This window comes from Heliangelus exortis, chromosome 1 (genome assembly GCF_036169615.1).
Source record: "Heliangelus exortis chromosome 1, bHelExo1.hap1, whole genome shotgun sequence".
Taxonomy (NCBI): domain Eukaryota; kingdom Metazoa; phylum Chordata; class Aves; order Apodiformes; family Trochilidae; genus Heliangelus; species Heliangelus exortis.
This window is the reverse complement of record NC_092422.1, coordinates 169,583,387-169,605,265: the sequence shown is the minus strand read 5'-3', so window position 1 is coordinate 169,605,265 and position 21,879 is coordinate 169,583,387. Positions and strand designations below refer to the sequence as shown.

Below are 21,879 nucleotides of genomic sequence, written 5' to 3'. Positions count from 1 at the left end.
AGAACTGCTACAAATTTTACAAGCCACCTACTGTGCCTTTTTTCTTATAGGATACACGATGAGAAATGAAATGTGCTGTAGTTGGAATTTTTAGTCATGGCTTCTGTATTCAGGGGTTTTGCCCATTGCCTCTCTCTTTGAATAGGGAAGTGAACTGTAGGGATTGTAGTAAGTTCTTCATATTAAGAGTTGTGATATTAGTGACTTGAAGCAATCTAAAAGCAACATTTGTCAAGGAGACTCGTTTAGATAGGTCATGTTGAGGGGACAGAGGTCACAAACAAAGCAGATAAATGGAAAAATAGGATAGCACTTGAAATTAGTAGTAAACAGTGGGTGGACAAATGTAAAATGCTTTCAGGATTTAAACATATCAAAAGTGATTTGGGTGCTGCTTGGGGCAGTTTAATGAAGCCTTCTTGTAATCAAAGAAGATTATTCAGTGTGTGACAGTATTGAAAACAGAGAAACTATTATAATGTCATTACATTAATCCATAATACAGTTTCATTTAAAATACTATTTGCAGTCCCAGTTACCCCATTTTAGAGAACACTTCTGTTGCAAGATTGGTAAAAGGAGTCCGTGACCTTAAGGCAACTCACACAAAGGGATTAGGAGTCTTTATCCTTAATTAAAAAAAAAAAAAAAAAAAAGATAAAGAAGTAATTTGAGATAGTAGGATATCTTGAATTTCTGCTCTCATCTGTTCTTCTAGAACAAGAGACTATTCAATAAAATTAAAATTAGGAGACTTTCTTCTAAAACAGTATGGGAATAAACTGTGCAATTAATGGTGTTCTGACCTCAGTAAAGAAAATGAGCAGTGAGGCTTGGCAAAGACACATATATAATACACAATTACTGTATTAATGTAGCTACATAATAAAAAAAAATTTGGAGATGACATTAAACTTCTTTAGACCTTAATGTCTGAAGTGGTATGTGAGTTTAAAGGCTTTCTTGTACCTACTCTGAAGCTGTAGTTCCTGGTATTCATAAGAAACTAGATGTCAAAAGGTAATTATTCAGTTTGATGGTTCTTGTAATTATGCATTTTTTTTAATCTTTGCATTGAGGGTTTGGGAGAAAATACCCAATACAGATAGGAAGAAATAGATGAAAGTGGTGCAAATCAGTGGATGTCATTTCATATCTCACCTCTCTCAATTCTATCTTTTATTTATGAATATTCCTATTTTATGATCTTTGTGCCTTCAATTCCTCTTATAATCAGTGAGTGCAGATGGCACTCTTCCTCTTCTGTTTGGTGACTGTGAAACTAGAACTAATGCATTTATTTATTGGAAAAAATAAAATAAAACAGTGCTATTGATGTAAGGATTGTGTCAAGAGCAGTCTTCAGTCATAGGACTAGAAGCTGTCCACCTTGCTTCCTCCCTTTCAGGGATACATACATGACCATCCTGTCAAACACAGATACCCACTAGCAGCATATTAAATCGTGCTACATCCAAATACAGTTTACTGTCTACACTGAAGACTACTCACATGGTAGCATTTAAAGCTTTCTGTTATTTTCTGACCAGGTTAGCTTGATAAGGGTGTAGTTTTTAACAGTGGAAGCACTTCTACTTGCTACTACAGTAGTGCAAGCTAGAGATGGATGAGCTCTTAACAACAACACATGGAATCACCTTTCCTTTAAAGTGTGGCAGTACTGAAGACTATTGCAGAATAAGGGAGATGCACAACCTAGGTTTGTGTGGGCTGAGTTCAAGTGGAGAGAGGAAGCTTCCTGATTTAAATGAAATCCTGCTTGGAATCGTTATGGATGAACATTTGTTCACTAGAGTTTTATACCTTTACTGTACGCAAATCAAAGTTGAAATAGATGCTAATATGAGATCATAGGTTTGTGCACTCTGCAGGAGGGCTATCTTCTAGTTAGCATTTAGAATACTAACCCTATGCTGATGTGATGGCTGTTCATGTGATTTCATTGGCAAATTTGTAAACATTTATGCATATGAAAGAACTGTACCTGAAAAATGGATGTTAAATGCAGATTGATATATTGTAACAGATGATTATGCATAGATGGTTTGAATTTTCCTCTAAATCATGTAGAGTGGTGTCTTTCCTTAGTTTTGTTTTCATAGCAGTTCAGGAAATTAATTCTCATTACTGTAAAACCAGTTGGTAAAGATGTTGATTTTTTTTTTTTTTTTTTTTTTTTTTTTTTTTTTTTTTTTTGGTTCTGAAGAGCAACAAAGGACTTTGGTTTCCTCTCACAAAGAAGTTGAGTTATCTGCTGATGTATGATTAAGTTGTGGTGAAATGTGTATCTGAATCAAGACCAATCACTCTTCAGACTTATTTCTGACAGCTTCAAAGAATTGAAATTTTAGTCCATTTAATTCAGCCACAGAAATATAATTATGACAGTGAAATTCCAGTATTGCTTCTTTTCTATGCAAAGTTCTCAGAAGTAAGGATGATAAAATGTTATGTGTTGTGTTCATGCTAAACTGATGGAGCATTTTCAATTTTTCACATTTATTTGTAGAGAAAAAATGGGCTCAAATCTTATGATTGAAACTGCAAGGAATTCCAAATGTCCAAAAGTAAGTAGAGTTTTCTAAGGTAAATACTAATGGTGTATTCAACAAATACTACTACTATCTATAGTAAAATGTGGATAAACAGCATGAGTGTTGACCACAGATAGTCTCTCCAAGCTTCCATATGAGATATAACCCATGCTTTCAAAGGATAAAAATTCATTAGATTCTTAAATTACTACAGTATTTTAAGCCTTGAAAGGCACTTAAACAGAGAAATATTTATGTCAACTTCTTGATGTGCGTAGTTTTTGTTTTTTCTTACAAGAGAATTCTAGTATCTGGAGATCCTGTCATGTCAGCTGTGGTCTGTTACTGGATAGTGGGAGAGCAGTGTTTCTCCTCACTTCATCTGGATTACCAGATTTTCTTCAGTCACATTCACAGGCCTTGAGATCGCTGCTCTTCCTGTATGGTGATCTAAAGGGCACCAATTCATAGGAGGGTGCAGCAGCATGAGGGTGAAAGATGAGAAAGCATGGGTATTTTATTTTTGGTGAAGGATAGGGTGTGAAGAAAGAAGAGAATATAATAGCACATATTTCAGAACAATCTGTAATTAACAGGTGTTTTGGTGTCATAGCACTATATTCAATGCTTTGCTGTTAAATGGAAGATATTTACATTTTTCTAAACATAGAAACACGTGCTTGACTGACTGTGTTCCTAGTCCATGTCTAAAACAAGGACATGAAGAAGCTGGAGTGGTATGTTGCTTTCTGAGAGAGAAGCTATTCTACATTGACTTGAAAGTTATCTTTGAACTGGGATCTTTGGCTTCCTTCCATGTTCTTCAGTAATAAAGTGTGAATATAAATAGAGCTGAAACTAGCCATTCCCAGTAATAGCTTTGTAGTGCTGACAGTGGTGCCACTCTTAACAGGGCTCAGCAAAGTCAAAATAAAACATGCACTTGTGTGCTCTACTACAGTTAAATGCATGGTGAGAAGGATTTTCCAGAAGGTGCTCAGCACTTTTCAACTTAAACTGCATCATGAAATGGATCTCTATATAGGTATTACTAAAAACATATTCAAGCATCAGTTTGATGTTTTCTTTTAAATTTTCCAATGTTTTTTTTTCCTAGTGCTTCTAGCAGTGCTTAGAACCAAACCTTCCTTTTGACAAAACCAGGAAATTTTTCCTTCATCAAATGGTGAAATACAAATCATGCATGTGTTTTACTTCTGCATCAACATATGGAAGTTAGACTTTCCTTGTTTTCTTCTTTTATAAGGATGGACTTCCTATGAATTAAATACTCAACTTACATAGCTGAAGAATGGAAATTAGTACAGTGATGTCACAGCATTAGCTGCTAATGCTGTTGAGTATTATTTTACAAAAACACTCTACTTTGTAAGATAGTAAACAAAATAGAATGGAACACCCACTTGTCTCCTAAAGACTATTGTTTTCAACATTGCCAGCCAGGCTGCATGCATCATCCCTAAAATGTCTTCCACATTTTGTCTTTTCAATTAAATCTGCATATGTGACTTTTAAATTACGTTTCACTGTCCTTACAAAAAAGATTTATACTTGATTCTTTTGTTGGTTTTGGGTTTTTTTTCTTTTACGTATTCCTGTACTCCTTTAACATAGGTAGCAGTATTAAGTAGTCATTTTTTTGGAGAAAGAAATTGATTGATGTTTCTAACATGCGTATTTAATGGCATTTTGTTGCATTGCTGGTTGCAGACTTTTGAGAATGAACTTGTATTCCTAAAGGCAATAAATTTTAAGGATGACGTGAGCTTTTTTTTTTTAAGTGCTGATGGACACGGAATAGCCAGTGGGAAGAAGGAATTTCAGGTTAATTTTTGTTAGGGAGTTTAGGTTTTCATTTGGGCTTTTTTTTACTTTCACTTTTTTAAAATTAGGGATTATTTAAAAAGTAAATAAATAAGGAATTGAACAGAATTCCAGAGTTTCATTTAATGTATAAATTAAATTTCATATTGTGGGAAGTTGTTGTTATCATGTCCTTATTACTATTATCAATCTACATAACTATCTTTGTTCTTCCTAACTCACCAGGTAGCTGCAGTAAGCACCATAGTAAACAGAGGAACACCACTGAAGGCATTTGTTTTCAGAAACTACAACCATCTTCCTAGTGTTAAGTCTCATTATATTGGAGGCTGTCAGTATAAGCTGTGGCAGGCCATTAGAGCATCATCTGCTGCACCAGGCTACTTTCAGGAATATGTTTTGGGCAATGACCTTCATCAGGTAAGTTGAAATCTCTTTTAGTAAATATTTTCCAGTATTACATGTGAGAAAAAAGTTGTGTGAATTCCTGAATAAGAACTAAGGAAATATGTTGGTAGCAGAAAGAAAATCTGGGACAGCTAGAGGTAAGAATAGCCTTTATAAAATTTGAACAGGTATAGGTTTAAAAATCTTGGTCTTCTCAATACAGACTTAAGCTCTTCTGCTGTTTCTTTCTTCTCTGCTGGGAAGGAAACCTTTTATGAGTTGTGAATCTCCTGTTTTCCTTCATAGAATTGGTATTTCATTGAGTATTTTTTCACTAAATAGATGGTCTGACTTTGAATCTAACAATACTGTGAAGTGGGAAGAAACTCAAGTTACGCATTTCAGCGATCCTTTTATAATTTCAATTTGTGGTCTACTTGTAATTCTTTCCACTGGCAACTTATTAAGGTCTGCTCTGGTTCTCAGATAGTAAAAAGAGTATGAGACGTCACAGTAGTAAGATTAAACTCAGAGGACAACTGCAAAAGAAATTCCTTTGAGGATAAAGCAATGTCTTCTATCAACAGTGGATGCTGTTTTAGTGCATTATTGCCTCTATTGGTGACCCTGATTAGTAAAGAAAAAGGCAAATTCATTTCTTTAGTGTTTTTTTAACCATTGTGGTGTTGTCCTCCATTACCTCTTTACTGTTCTGCAGCTCTTGGAGTTTTAAAAGAATCCTTTTTGCAGTACATACTAATTTAGAATTATTAGTATTTCTTAAAAAAATCTGTTGCAGAAAATACTACAAAAGGTGACCAAACCCAAGACCCTCAACAAAGACAGCATAAGGTTTTATCACTTAAATTTGAAAGAAAGCATCTATTACGTTTCCATTATATCAGTTTGTATGATGGCAGCAGCCTTAACTTCTAAAAAGCAATAATTGCATCTTTTGGGTAAAGAGATATACCAGAATTTCTCATGATGTCCATTGAAAGGATGGATTAGCATTGTAATGTTCATAAATAATACTGAAGTTTAACAGATGAGTGTAAGATGAAGTAGTGAAAAATCCAGTATATTAAGGGATAATAAAGAGAACCACTGATACAGAGAAACAGTTAGATCTGGAAAAGAAAGCAGTGTACTTATATATTTTAAATTAACATCTATAAAGAGATGAAGTAATTCTTTTCTGCTGTATTAAAGTTCTGTGTAAATTGGGTTGCAAAGGAGAAGAGTTCCCATGCAGGGCAGGATGGTGCTACTACATCAACCAGATTTTAATTCTTCCATTTTATTCTGTTTCCTCACTTTGTTCATGGTCTGTTTTTCCCCATTCCTTCCCCCAGCATCCCCCCATATTTTATCACCAAAACATTTTAATCAAATACTACCTGAAATAAGCAAATTAGTTTTGATTAGATTTCGGTTTTTTCTTCAGCTAAACATCAGAGTTTTTGATGTGAGTAATACATCAGATATTTCAAGCCTGAGCACTGCTTGAAATCCTGAAACAGTCATCTTCCCTCTGGCCAAGAGCTTCCTTTGGAGTTGTTCCAAGTTGCTTCTTAACTGCTTCAATGGGTCAATGTTAAGCTATGTGAAGCACTTTCTTCTTCTTCTCACCTTTCCATCCCCTTTCTTTGAATGGAGAGTACACCAAGGTCTGTGATTCTGGATAGAGAATACCTAAATAAACAGCATGATTTTTAACTTTTACGCAGCACAAAGATGCAGTAAAGTGGATATTTCTTTCATCTGCATTCACTTTTAAGTCCAATTTACCAGAATTAAAAATGCATGAGTGTTACTAGAGACCAGCCCCAGTATTCTCAGGCACACATTTCTAGAATGAAGGGTAGTTCGTTTTTCCATACTTCAGACTTGTTGGACAAAGCCATTCCATATGATTTTACAAATACTTTCAGAAACTCACTGTTGTTTTCTATTCAGTGTATTTTAATTGTGAGGAAGGAGGGGCTTAGCATGTTTTCATCTTTGTAAGCCATAAAGAACTAAATATATTTTCAGTGCTAAAGCTTTTATTTTTTCAGTAGAACTGGACGCTAATTCATATAATCTGAAAATTTTTCTTCTACTTATGGATGATATTTAAACACTTCGGAATTATTTTCAAATCCAGAAGTTGTCAAAGTTGTCATCTTCTTGTCTTTCATGTTTTGATGCTTTTCTTTCCCCAGATTACTCTTGCCTTACCACATCTCTATTTCCATCATTATCTGTTTTATTTTGTCTGGCTTTTGTTGAAACTGGAGTCCTTTTGCTAACATTACGAAGTTGCTGAATGAGAGTTATGCATAATTTGTAAAGATTTTACATATGACTGTAGACATTTATGCTGGAATCATGTCTGAACTGAAATGTAGTTGTTAACTTTAAACACTTGATTCTCCATGATCTTTATATTTATATCCATGTTGATACTTGTTGATGTAAACACTTTACACGGATCGTGACACTTGTGTACACATGCATGCCCTTCCTCTGGGACCAGTACAGTCTGATTTTCTGTACTAATCACTGTACATGTTTGAGAAGATTCTAAAATGTGTTAATATTTTTAGCAAGACAATTTTATTTTTTTTTTACAATTCTTCTGATGTAATTTTTTAGCAAGAGGTTTCTAGGTGCCTGAACACTTACTCTTATTTGTGCTACAGCAATATTTACATTCAGGTCAGTTGCACCATGCTATCTGGTTCCACTGTGTCAAGTAGGAAAAAACAGTGCAGCTGTTGGTAGATGAGGGGAGGAGGATTAATATTCTTTGTGGTTCAAAAGAGGAAGACATTAACATCCAAAGGGATTTAATCCCTATTGCATGCTTCTCCAGGAACCATGCAAGTCAAGAGAGACCAAGTCATGATGTTACAGTATAGAAGCTGTATTGGCACATATCAGTATTTTTAATTTAAAATCTATTTATGAAGCACTGAGGACTCTTAACCTCTTCCTACATCTGTTACAACCAGTACTTTTTTCCTTACTTCCCACAGAGAGGTTTTGTTTCTTTTATCTATTCTTTCCCCTACTCCCCCCCCCCTAGTGTGAAAAGCACTTGGAGTACTAAAAAATATCATTCCAGTAGACAGTACAGTATGCTGAGGAAAATGCCAGTTAATTAAAAGAGCAATTAAAGATTTAACAAAATCATTATGCACACTTCATTTACAAGGTTTTACAGTAAAAGCTAAATTTTTCCCACAGAATCAATTAAAAGGGCAGCAGTGATATTGTATATGTGGTGGCAGCAGTGGCAAGTTTAACAAATTTTTATCAAAATAAATTATACTCAAAATAAATTATACTCAATTCAATACAATGGACTCGATCACCTTTTTCTTGATAGCTTCCCATTATTTCATTGCTGCATTACAATTCCACAATTAATGCTGCTCTTGACTTACAGTAGTATTCAAACAATCATTTTCTTTGAACAAGATCGGGTAGTAAAGCATTTAAAATGGCAGCAAATCTGTTAGTGGAGTTTTAATAATGCAGGTGGAACAGGATGCGTGGTAAGAATACAACCTGGAAATAAGAAATATATGTAGTACAGTAATGTGGTGCAATTAAAATTTCAAGTCTCACTTTCATAGAAAAAGAAAAAAAACAGTTTCTTCATATTTTTCAAACTTTTTTTCTTGTTTTCATTCAGCAGTAAATCCATAAAGCCATTTCATCTTTGTCACTTGTTACAGGAGAGGCCTTCAAAAGTGCTTTGCTCAGTGGATCCTACCCTAATTGGTTTTACACGGTAGCTTTTAAAATTAGATTCAAGGGTACTTCCCAGGCTCTAAGAAGACATGGAATATAGGTCACATTGAAGTTCTTTTCATTCTTAGGATATGCCACGGTGATAAGTATGCACCAGAGCTTATACAGACTGTGGTTTAATAGGTGTATCTTGTTCTCACAATGATAGAAACAAGTATTTCTTTGTTTCTCTGTCTACTTGTTGCCATACACATTTTCCTACAAGCTTTGTGACAGTGTTGCCTGCTGTTTAAGGAAGAGGGAGTTTACTGGAATGTGTTAGCTACACGGTTACGTGCATTTCTTTTTCTCTTATGGATACTAGAGATTAGGTTAGCAGCTCTCAAGGTGGACATGCATAAATTGCTGAGGTTACTGCACCAGTATTACTTTGCAGAGCAGATTACTTGCAAGATTCACTACAGGCATTTGCTGAGTGAAGTGTTATTGGAAGATATGTTTGATGAAATGGAACTGAGAGTGGATTTTGTATAGGCGTTTAACTTGGAAGCATTCTATTTTTTATCTCCAGTGATTCAGACTCATGCTTTGCTAATGTAATTTTCAGAGTGCTTATTTAAAAAAAAAAACAACAAAAAACAGACATAAACTTCACTCTCAATTGAGTTTTATTAACCTTTTTTTTTGCTTAGACTTCTGAGTCCATATATCTTTAGTAGCATTGTTTACAAGCTAATACTTGCTATGAAAAAACTATCTTGTAAAATCAGAGGAGGCTGGCATAGTGAAAAATTAAGAACTGTGTCAATTCAGTAATCTGCACAAACAATCTAGGTCACTGCTCTCGAGTCTGATATTACCACCGTTTCAGAGACCAAAAAACCCAATTTCTTGGCAGTTCTTGATGGATAGCTTGTAATTTTTATTTTCCCAGGTTGTATATCAGTCTAGCACTGACTTCAATGGGAATGTATTTCCTTATTAAATAGCCTTGTGATATTAATAGCAAATAAAAGCCTAAGAATGTAGTGGGACTGTTGATAGACTGTTACCTCTTCTATAATGGAAAAATTGTTAGTGATACATAGCAGTCTGGTGCTTAATATGAACAATCATACCATGCTTCATCAACATGCTTTTTCCAGCTTCTATTTTGTTTCCTGTATTTTCATAGAATGAAACATTTTCCCTCAGATCAAATTCTGTCCTCTGTCATGGTTGACAACTCAAGTCATAGATTGTAGTTCATAAACATGTAAAGCTGTCTTTGCTGGTTTTATCCTTTTAGAAGGTTATATCAAGAAGGTATTCATTTTGCTCATGGCCAAAACATTTTTCATCATGCTTCAGTCTTTTTCTAGCAAATCTATACAGATGCCCCATGTGCCAGAACAGTTTTCTGGTTTTAATTAACTTCTCACAGTTTTTACCCATCTGATGTGCATATAGAAGGCACTTGTATCCTTTTTTATTATTATTTTAGTCTAAATATGCTGATCTTTTTCAGTCTTGCAGAATAAACTGTTCTCTTGATTATCTTAATGGTTCTTCATTTCACCTGCTGCATTTTGAATAAATGTTCTTGAAACTGGACTGTTCAGTGCATTTTGACATGATCCAAGATGTATTGTGCGAAATCAAATTAGCATTTCTAAATTAGAAGAAAAATTCAGAGGAGTTTATTTGATCAGGCTGAAATATGGTATTGTAGGTGATGTCTTTAATTTCCTTTTTCAGAGGAAGGTATAGTTTAGAATTACAGTTGCCTTTTCAACAGCTACTGCATATATAGGTGGGATAAATCATGGTGTGATAGTGCTCCACTCAGATCTCTCTTGTGTTTGGTCTGATTCCAACTTAGTTCTGAAAAGCATAGCTTTGTGTTTATGAGCCCTTAGCTTGGCTTTATGTCATTTCCTTTGGGTATACTTAGAATCATTCTGTGTTTACAATACAGCCTTTGTATGTGCAAAGCCTCCAACTTTGTAGTAACAGATTTCATTAGCAGTTGCACGCTTTTGAAAAGATAATAATAAAGAGGTTGCACTTCAAACCAGCTGTTAAGTAGCTCTGATAGAAAACAATCCCAGCCAAAGAGTCCCCTGTTCAGTATAGACTGCAGTCCCATCTGATTAGCCAGTGCTTTTCCCACTGTGGTCCCTTTCATCACTTCCAGTATTCTGGTGGCTGAGGTCCTTTATAAATCCATTTTTTCTTCATCTAAAAATCTGTTTCATTTTCTATCTGCTTTTGACAACCCTAACTTGTATTATGTCATCTAGGTATGTACTTCTTAATTTAGAGGACTCATAAAAATGCAAACCTTTTCTTCAGTTTTTTTCCCCCTTCTTCCAACCCTCACTATAAATACAAATACTATGTAGTTTGTGTCCAGATAGTGAACCCATCAATTACCTCAAATAATTACTTTGCTCTGTCTCTTAAATTTTGCCCATTTTAAGATCTAATTCTTTAGTCATTAACCTGCTTTGTTTCAGTTGCTATGAAATCTAATGTTTGGGTCAACAAATAAAGAATAAAATTGTACTAAGAAATTTAAGTAGCTTGGAAAGTTTTAAAGATAAAGGGGGTTTATGGGAAATCCTGCTACAGTTTGAAATTACAACATGAAAGATAAAAAGAAATTTCTGGAGTCTAGTACTATTAGTTTTAACAGTTGTCTGTAGAGTTAGCTTATGGTATTCTGTTTATTGTATAGTGTTAAACAGATGAATGACCAGCAGGTTTTGTGAAGCATTTATCAGTGATATATCCAATAATATGAGTCAACTGTATATCCTGTAGATTACGACTAGTCCTCATACTCTTCTGTATTTTTCTCAAAACAGTTTGAATTCTCTGACATTCCACTGTTACTTACTGAACTCATAACTAAAAATGGATAACTGTTAGTTGGCAAAACTAATAAAAATAACATGGATCAGGTTAGGATTTGAAAATACAATGAGTTGTTAGCTTGGGAAATGTAATTATGGAATTTTGAAATTTTGAAAATGTATTATGGTCAGCTTTCACAAAGATTAGCATATCTCTGGATTTGGGATTTCTTGTTTAATTGTGAAGGTTTTCTGTTAATGTGATTGTTTTGTGTAATTGCTAGAGCCTTCTCCTTAGTCCAGTGTATGCCATGTTATAGCAAATATATGACAACATCATGTGTTGTCAGAAAGGACAAATCTAGATTTCAGCACTCTAGTGACATCTGAATACAGAAGGATTTTATTCAGATTTATGGCTTGGTGTGGGATTTTTTGTTTGTTGGGGTTTTGGGTTTTTTTACCTGTATCCTTGAACCTTGCTTGTGCTTCACAACCATCATCTGGAGAACCCAAGTTTGCACCTGTGTTTGGGGCCAGTGTGGATTCAGCCACATGCCAGCTTTTTCCCTTAGGTTACAAACAATTCCTCATTTGGGAACCATAGTTAAAATACATAGTATTGTGGTGATGTTGGTCCTGTTGTTCACTGCAGAATCCATTTAATTGAATCTGTGCTGCATAGCACATGCTTTTAATGAAATATCTGACTATTTTTTATTGCCAAATAATTCTCTCTTTTATGATGTCTGCTAATATTTAGCAGATCTTCATCAGTACAGTGTACAAGAACATTTTTCTTCTCTGTCAGAAAACCATTAATTCAATAATACCATCAGAGCAGCCAGTCATTTTTTGTGAATTAATGACTTGTTGGGATGAATTTATAATTTAAAGTTATCATTTAGCAGTCTACCTCAGCTGACCATGCATTTTAAAGAAATCTCAAGAACGAGCATGGCTAATGTAGGACAAAGCAATGTAAACTACATTATTAAATGTTCAGCATATAGTAGTAATAGTATTGATGGCTCTTAGAAGCATTTAGCACAACATTATGTTTATTATGATGCTGATAATTTTTAGGGCAAAAATGATAAATACTGTATAGGAAAGTAGTTATACTGAAAAGCTTTTGAGTAAACTTTCAAACTTCATTAGATTTTTTTTTTCTTTCTTTATGCGATGTGATCTGAGTATAAAGCTTTCTCTTACTGCAGTTGGTGTAGTATAAGTAGAAATGCAGCTATTATACCTGTCAAAGGCAGCAGTAATGGAAGTTTTAGTATTAGTGTCATTCAGTAATACAATTGCATTTAATTTTCACTTTCTGTACAAACATTTACAAAGAATTTCCCATGAGACAGCTCAAGGGAAAGTTTCTCAGTGCACACTTGAGCAGTTACTAGTCACAATCCTAGTGTGTGCAGTTTTTTATTGTCTGAAGAGAAATGAGATAGCCTTAGGAAGTAATGAGCACAGCACATTATTTTCAGGAATTTAAAGGAGCATCTCTGTCTCTCACTTAAGTAACAGAGTTGGTTCATTTTGAAATTGTTAGAAATTTGGTGTATAAGAGAATTTCATTAGTGTGTCATCAATTAAGGCCTCTGTTTGGAATCAGCACGGTGCAGAATCCATTATAAATTGTATTTAGTTGACCCAGTAGCATCCCTATTAGCATGATTATGAAGTCAGGGTGAATCTTTATAATTAAAACTGCGTGAAATATTTGTGTAAAGAGATAACTGTCAGTCATTGTATGCTTTATAGAAAATTACCACATTCATTTAAAAAAATCTTTTCTTGATCATCTCTCATGCAGCAAAGTGGAACAGGCCCACCATTAGAATGAAGCTAAACAAATTGTTCTGGGGCTATGCAGATTTCAGACAGTTTTTTTTTAGAAATACCAGTACCAAATCCATTGCTTATCACCCAGATAAAGAGGAAGCAATTCTACTTTTGTACTTGTTCATACTTATGAAATATTATATATTTTATGGGATCAAAATAGTTTGTGCAGGAACATAATGACTGTATGTAATTGCTGGGAACTTTTTCAGCAGTTTCATCCTCAGTAGTACTGTGACCAGTCATAATGTATATTTCAAACATTCTTATGTATGTTCACAGAAGAGTATAATGGTGTAATCTTTGTATTAAGGAGAGTATGTTTGTGTTGAACACTATAGGGACTTGTATCTGAATGTATACATTCCTTTTTCACAGAGCATGTAATAAAAAGTGTGATTTAGTAGCCTAGTGATACTTGACTGAGCAAGCCTTCAGTTAAAGCTGTATATGTGAATACACCAACATTTGCATAAGGGCCCTTGGGCAGTCAGTGCAATGAGAAGACTGGGTCAGGGTGTGAATCTTGAAGTTCTGTTTGAATAGTTGTAATAAAAATAGGTAATTATAATAGGTAATAAAAAACTCTCCTGTTTCTCATTCCTGTCTTCTAGTCAGAGGACATTTGCTTCTATTTGTATAAATTTATTGAGCTGGTTTTACAGCATGATTTGACAGGGTGTAACCGTTTTACTTTTGGAAACCAGAGTAAATGTTTTTAGTTACTTTAATTTTTCTAAGTAGAAACACCTTGTTACAAGTGCAGCCACTCTTCAGACTCCTCATTTGAAGAAGTCTTATCCTTAGTCTGTGTATTTGTTATATTTAGTTTAAACATAAAATTTAAAAGATACTTTTCACAAGTCCATTCAGAATTTTAGCCTGTCTTATCCTGGCCTGTGATAGCTCTGTACTGATTCTTTCTCCCCTTTTTCACAAAGACAATGAAAGTAAGCAACAGAGCAAGTCTGTAAAAGTGAACTAAAATGCAAAGCATGTCTGCATAGGCAGTGAGGTGAAGTGGTTACTATGGAGCCAACAAACTCAGCTTCCAAATATCAGAGTTGGCTTTTTGAAGTTATACATCCTTCACTCAGTGCTAAATTATTTTCTTCACAAAGTTTTGTTTCACTTAAGTGAAACTGTGCACCACACAGGATGTTCCACAAAACTATTGCAAGGCATAACTTGAGTCTGACAAAATTAGGAAAAGCATTGATAGCCTCTGAATGTGCAGAGCATTCTGAACTTTTTAGAAAAAACTGCCCGTGCTGAAGCATGGTTCAAACTGACTTTATAACTATAAATCACCATATGACTTGTGACTTTGTGTTTTTACCATAATTATAAATGTGACAAGGTTTTCAGAAGGTCCTGTGCTACCAGGCTCCCAGTTGGTCTGGAGAACTTTCTCTGAGACTTCCCAATGTATTTTCTTTCTGATTGCAGAGTTTGCCCCCATCTTTTTTATATGTTTAACAAGGCTTTTTTTGGGGAGTTTTTTTTTTTTTGTTTTGTTTTTTTGTGGGTTTTTGGGGTTTTTTGGAGCTGGTCAAGCAGGGTCTTTCACTAGAAAGTTTTCATTGGAGCATATGCCTACAAAAGATGCATTTTTTGTGCTTTAAATAATTTACAGTCTGGTATTCAAATCAGGAGGAAGTCTTCCCTGATTATTTTGCAACTATAAAAAAAAAATTATACAAAATACTAGCAACAGCTAATGACCAGCAAGCCCTCAGGATATGGTTACAGTTGCGTGGGTATTTTTTTCCCTACTTTTTACCTGCATGACAACTTTAGGAAAGCTGTACACCCTTTTCCAGCACTTACTTGCATTAGCATTCCTACTGTGGCACTTTGTGTTTGGTTTACTGCCAGCAAATTAAGTTGACTCAAGTGTGTAGTGGTTTTGCAAAAGGTTAGCACAGGCAGAACTATGTAGTACTCTCCAGTGCACTGACCATAGCAGCACAGAAGAACACAGAAGGGAAGTGCTGACTCGTGTATGTTTGGGAAGCAAATAAAGAGTTTACAATTGGATTGAGAACTAGAAGTGATGTTGAGATGTAGGGAAAGCCAGACAACTGGAAAACAGGGAGAATGAGGGGGTCTCCTCTGGATGTCTGCCCAAAACTGAGCCCTGAGTCAGAACTTAGGACAATTGCACATTTTTGTGGATCTTGGTCAGCAGTTCAGTCCTTTGAAGAGTTGCCTAAAGTTACCTTTTCAGTTACACATTCCAAGGTATGAGTTGCACATGGAAAAAGCATTTTACTTAGAGTGGACTGACAAAGGTCAATTTCTAATAAAAATGGCTTTTATAATATGAATTCATTTTACAGCAAAAGTAACATGGATCCTCTGATTCATAGAGTATTTCTTTAGAATAGAACCTTAGCAAAACTGGAGGACAGTGCTTCGGGGGTTCACCTGGCCCAGCCTCCTGGTCAAAGCAGAATAAACCTCAAAGTTAGGTCAGCTTGTCCAAGGCCCTGCCCAGTGGAGTTTTGAAAACTATCAAATGTAGAAATAATTGCACAAATCTGTTACCATCACAGTACACGTTTAGCGGGTGTATGTGTATTTTAGTTTTCTTTTGATCTTTTATTTGTCATATAACAGAAATATTGTACTAACTTTCCATAACACTAATTTTCCCATGGTGAAGCAGTCATGTTTAATCAAATTATATTGACATGATGTGGGGAGATAATTTGGTAAACATGTTTTTAATCTAAGATTTAAAGAAAAAAGTAAGAACCACAAAGACAACATTTTAGATTAAGCTTCACAGAGAATTATATCAAGGACAAAACCATCCTTGTACTTAGTTTTCTGTGTTGAACCTAATTTAAACATAAGCAAAGGATAATAGGCTCTGAGGAGACTATTCATTTTCACACTGTTTTGAGCAAAGTGGACAGTATCCAGAAGGAGTTCAAAGAGCTTTTTGTAGGTTGAAATGAAAGCTTAATTACAAAAAAAAAGTCAAAAAACTCAGCTCAGAAGTCCAGTTTCTATTTATTTATCTAGCAGCTGTAGTTAAATGAATTTCTGTAGTATTTTCATCAATTCCAAAACCTTTTTTCTTTCTAAGCTGTTCCTAAATCGAGTTGCTTTTTTGTTGTTTTTGTGATGTATCAGGTATGGGCTATAGGGAGTTCAGGGAGCTTTAGGATAGAGGAAGCTTTTGCATAATGCTTATTGTAGTCAATATTCTCTTTCTTTTATACTTTAGATGTTTTCTTTGTATAGATTTTTAATGGCTGTGAAGATTTTAATCTCTGCTATTGATGTTTTCAGCTTAAGTTTTGCCTTTATAACTGCTTTATTAAGGCATTCCCAGTATAGAAGGTCCTGTTGAATCCAAAGTAAAGCATTTTAGTTGGAATGAAGATCATGTTATTTCCAGGAAGTGCTGAGCAAGCTTTTTGAGATTTGATGGATCAAAATCTCTTTGCCTGAACGCTTCTCAGGCTTATTGATTCTCATTACTTCTGAGGTATTTCATCCCATCCTTATCACCTATCCTTTTAACATGTTGCTAGCAAAAGATGTCTGTCCTCACTTCCAGACTTGCAAGAGTAGCCTTTGTTCCAGTTAGGCTTGGCCTTAATTCTGATCTTCAGACAATTTAATAAAGCCTCACATCCCCAGGGCCTGATCCTCAGGGGGGACTTGGAAGGACAGTACAGAAGAACTCAAATGACTTTATGGCACACTTGATGGAAGAGTCAGCAAGGAAAGTTGCTTTGCTGGACCTGATACTTGTGAAGAAGATCTGATCAGGGACATGAAGGTTAGAGAAAGCCATGGCTACAGTGACCATGAAATAATGGGATTTCAAGATCCTAAGAGAAGGGATCAGAGAAAAAACTGTACTACAGCACTTGATATCAGGAGAACCAATGTCATCTTCTTCAGAGCTCTGCTTGGAAGAATCCCCTGGGCAATGGCATCAAAAAGAGGAGGGGTTCAAGAGAGCTGTCAGATATTCAGTGATCACTTCCTCCAAGCTAAAGAAAAGACCATCCCAAAAAGGAGGAAGTGAAATGAAGGTGGCAGACATAGAGGAGCAAGAACATAAATGAACATGGACATAAAAAGGAAGTATAGAATTCCTGTCCAGTCTTGCAGAGATGGGGTTAGAAAAGCAAAAGCCAGCCTGGAGTTGAATATGGAGAGGGATGTAAAGGGCAGCAACAAGGATTCTACAAGATCATAAAAAGTAAAAGGGCAACTAGGGAAATGTGAGGTCACTAATGAAAGGGGTAGGGAAGCTGGTAACAAACAACATGGAAAAGACCAAGCTGCTTAGTGCTGACTTTGTGTCAGTCTTTCAGGAATCCCAGACCCTTGAAGCTAGAGGAAGTGTAAGGAGGACTTAACACTTCATATAGAACCAGGTTAGAGACTGGTTAAATAAACTGGACATACATAAATTCATAGGGCCTCATGGATTGCACCTGTGGGTGTTGATGGAGCTGGCTAATACCATTGCAAGACAAATCTTAACTATCTTTAAATGATCATGGTGATTGGGTGAGGTTGGGAGAGCAAATGTCATTCCTCTCTGCATGAAGGGCAAGAAAAAAACTCGGGGTTGCTGCAACCTAGCCCAGTCCCTCAGTAGGTGGTTGTGAAAATTTTCCTGCAAAGGATTTCCAAAGTCATGAAGGACAAGAAGTGGTCATGAGTAGTCAGCATGGATTTACAAAGGGGAACTCACAACTGACCAACCTGGCAGCCTTCTGCAATGAAGTGACCAGCCTGGTGATCAAGTTGAAAGCAGTGAATGTTGTTGTTTATCCAACTTTAGGAAAGCCTTTGTCAGCTTGTCTATGATATTATTAAATGTCAAAGTGTGGGCTAGATAAGCAGACAATGAAGGGGATTGCAAACAGACCAAATGATCAGGGCCAGAAGGTTGGGATCAGTGGCACAAAGTCCAGTTGGAAGCAAGTCACCAGCAGCAAGTACCCGAGAGGTCAATACTGGGACCAGTAGTGGCAAAGTGCACTGGCAGGATGCTTGCAGATGACACAGAGCTGAGAAGAATGGCTGGGCCAACAGATGCTTGGGTCACCACTCAGAGAAACCTGAACAGGCTGCAGTTCTCATGAACTTAATGAGAAGTTCTCCAAGAGGAAGACAGAGTCCTCTATCTGGAGAGGAATAACCCCATGCACCAACCCACCCTGGGGATTGCTGTTGTAAAGCAGTTTAACAGAGAACAACCTTGGGGTCCTGGTGTGGGCAAGAACCTGAGCCAGCAATGCACCCTTGTGGCAAAAAAGGTCAATAGCATCCTGGGCTGCATGGGGAGCAGTGTTGCTAGCAAGGTGATGATCCTTTTTTCTCTGCACTGCTGAGACCACATCTGGAGTACTGGGTGTAGTTCCCCAGGACAAGAGAGACATGAGCATACTGGAGTGAGATTTCAGTGCAGGGATGATAAAGGAACTGGAGCATCTCTCATGAGGATGGACTGAAAGAGCTGGGACTCTGGATCAGGATGATCTTATCAATGCAATCAGATAAAGGATGGAAGAGAATAAAGATGAGAGTGCCATGCTCTTCCCAGTAGTGCCCCCTGAGAGGACAAAAGACAGTGGCAGAAATGGAAACACATGAAATTCCATTTGAAAACAAGAAAATTTTTTTACCATTAGGGTGGCAAAACATTGGAACAGGTTTCCCAGAGAGGTTCTGGGGTCTCCATTTGTGAAGATACTCAAAACTCATCTGGATATGGCCTGAGGCAACATGCTGGAGCTGGCCCTGCTTGAGCAGGGGAGTTGGACCATGTGAGCACAATATTCCCTTCCAACTGAAATGATGCAGTGATTTTTTGAGTCTTAAATCTAGGCTTATAGCATCCTACATAAGGACTGTGCTTATAAAGTAGCTTTGGTCAAGCTTAGGTTTTGCCATTATGTTTTTGTTCTTGTTGTTTCAGAATGTGCAGGCAGTAATTTGGATTTTGTTAGAGAATACATCTTTGTAATACCAGTAATAATCGTTTTGAGGCACAGGCTTGCCAGTATACTTAACCCAAAAGATCTTTGGAAAAATGGAGTCATAACTTCTTCAGATATCCCAGTGAATGCTGCTCTTTCAGCCTATTTCTGTACAATATTCAGAAGCAGAACTGACCACAGACCCAGGAGCTTCCCTGACTGTGTCTATAATCCCAGGAAACCTCACTACACAGCTGCTACAGAACAGTTGCACTGGAGATGGAAATTAATACTTGTTTGATTTAACTGTTTTTATATATTAGTGCTACACTAGTTCAATTTATGCTTGTGGTTTATTTTATGACCATATGTTTAGTACTTATATTTGTGTTTATTTTTAATTTACAGGATGGAGGTCTGCTTCTGAATAATCCTTCTGCACTGGCAGTTCATGAGTGCAAGTGTCTTTGGCCAAATGTCCCATTGCAGTGTCTTGTGTCCCTGGGCACTGGCAGATACGAGAGTGAGGGAAAGACCAATGTCACATACACCAGTTTGAAAGCCAAGCTCACTAATGTTATCAACAGTGCAACTGATACAGAAGGTTGGTGTCTTCAGATACATTGATATTGTGACTGTTTTCAGGTGTTTGTAGTTTTTAGAATTACAGTTCCAATTCAGAGAGCAGGCTGCAACCTTTTATTGTTTCACTTTTTATCTCTACCTGCCCCACTGAAACTACTTTAAAGATGTCTCTTTGTAACTCTGTATAGTTGGTGTTTAGTGCTCCAGTTTTTTTGGAGATTATATGTATATAATCCTTATCTTCATGAATCATCTTCATTTTGTTGCTAAGCTCTTTTAGTTCTCAGCTGTTAATGCAGTTGATGGCATAGGTATACTAAGAATACCTTAAAATTACCACAATCACAATGATAATCCAACAGGATTTATAAAGAGTGGTCTGATTTTACCTGTGCTTCAGGATAAAGGCATCTCAGGGATTTTTGTTATATAAAAAATGAACTAGTTGCAAACAATTCAACATGCAGTGGCCTCACTTGTAAAGGAGTGGAATGTATGTGTAATTAACAACCTGGATAGCTCCAAAGCTGCCTTAGTTGTTATACCAGTGAAGCTGACATAGAATAAAAGATGAAGTTTTTCTAGAGTAAACAGAGCTACAGGATCATTTGCAAACTTTCTGATGAGAAGGGGGTTTGATAAGGCAATGAAAAAAGCATTTACTCAGCAAAGCAGCACATATTTACACTTAGAGTGTCACCCCAAAGCACTTGTTCAGAGACTGCAGGATGATTTGTCTGTCTGGTGTAAAATGGAACTCTTTTCTACATTTCTTTTCAATACAGAAGTTCACACCATGCTGGATGCACTGTTACCTCCAGATACTTACTTCAGGTTTAACCCTCTTATGAATGAAGAGATTGCTCTGGATGAGAGTCGCAAGGAGAAACTCAACCAGCTGCAGACAGATGGAATTCGTTATTTAGAACGAAATGAAGAAAAACTGAGGAAAGCTGCAAAAACATTAACACAACAAAAAACAACTGTGCAGAGGCTTCATGACTGGTTAAGATTAAAGGCTGACATGTATGATGGCCTTCCGTTTCTTTCTAAATTGTGAATATGTAATGCATGAAAGATCATCAATGTAAATTTTGTTCCAGGAAGTCCAGTCAGTGCTGTAAAGGGAGAATGTTTACTGGGGGTAAGTAACAGCTCTGGAAACCTATCTGAATTCTGGAGAAAGCAATTCAGAGTGGCTGTTTTGTGCACACTTACTTGATACAAAAGTTTATGGTGTTAATTTTTTGAACTTTGTGGATCTTACTGTTGCTCTGCTTCAGTTTCTTAAAGTTGGTAGAACTGAAAATTATGAAAACAATTGTGCTACGCATTTTTGGATGTATGTACCAGAATTATGATGGCAGTAAAACTTTATTTATCAACTACCAGGCTTACTAAAAATTAACGAAAAATAAAGTCCTCATTCCCTTTAGTGTTGGCAACATACTTGTTAGGTTCTAATGCAGCCAGTGAAATTAATAGAAATGTAACATTCTTACAAAAACTTTGCCTGTGTTAATTGCACTTTTACATTTGGCAGGTAACATTTAAATTCTTTTTTATTTTCAGTGGGTTTTGTACATAGCAGTATTGAGATGTTTGAATGACTAAAAATGGTGTATTAAATTATCAAAATTAACTGGTATTTCTAGGACTTGCTGCTTGTTCTTTCATTATGTGGTTCATTCATTATGTGAATCCCAAGCCCCGAAACCTCACTTGAGCAGCTGTTCCTGTTGCAGGATAAAGGAAATAAAATGTTGAAATTGTTCATCAGTGAGAAGCTTGCTGCAGAAGCTTCAGATTTGGATGCCAAAATTCAGGTGTCTAGTCAAGAAGAAAGTTAGCACTTGATATATAAAATAATAAATTATGCTTTTTGTCTTTTTGTCTTCTTCCATATATGCACCCTCTTGAAACTGCCTTAGCATTGCAAAGTTTAGAGCCTGCTACAATATTACTACACATTCCTTTGCAACTTGCTCCTTTTGTGTTAAGCTACTATGATACAGAACTTCAAGGAAACAGCATTTTCAGCAACAGGAAGGTACACCTGAGTTCTTCAAAACAGTACAAGTGCAGGGAAACCTGAGTTAAACACAGCTGCTC

General features: G+C 36.1%; 1 protein-coding gene across 2 annotated transcripts in view; it reads left to right on the top strand.

Annotated features, from left to right (window-relative positions):
• PNPLA8 (patatin like domain 8, phospholipase A2) overlaps window positions 1-21,553 on the top strand; it is a 32,150-nt gene extending 10,597 nt beyond the window's left edge. For both annotated transcript variants that reach the window (XM_071733633.1, XM_071733634.1), the window contains 4 exons: window positions 2,531-2,588; window positions 4,626-4,820; window positions 19,591-19,786; window positions 20,553-21,553. In XM_071733633.1, coding sequence (XP_071589734.1) covers window positions 2,531-2,588; window positions 4,626-4,820; window positions 19,591-19,786; window positions 20,553-20,827 — 724 coding nt within the window. In that variant the 3' untranslated portion in view covers window positions 20,828-21,553. The remainder of the gene's footprint in view (window positions 1-2,530; window positions 2,589-4,625; window positions 4,821-19,590; window positions 19,787-20,552) is intronic.
• The last annotated feature ends 326 nt before the right edge of the window (window positions 21,554-21,879 follow it).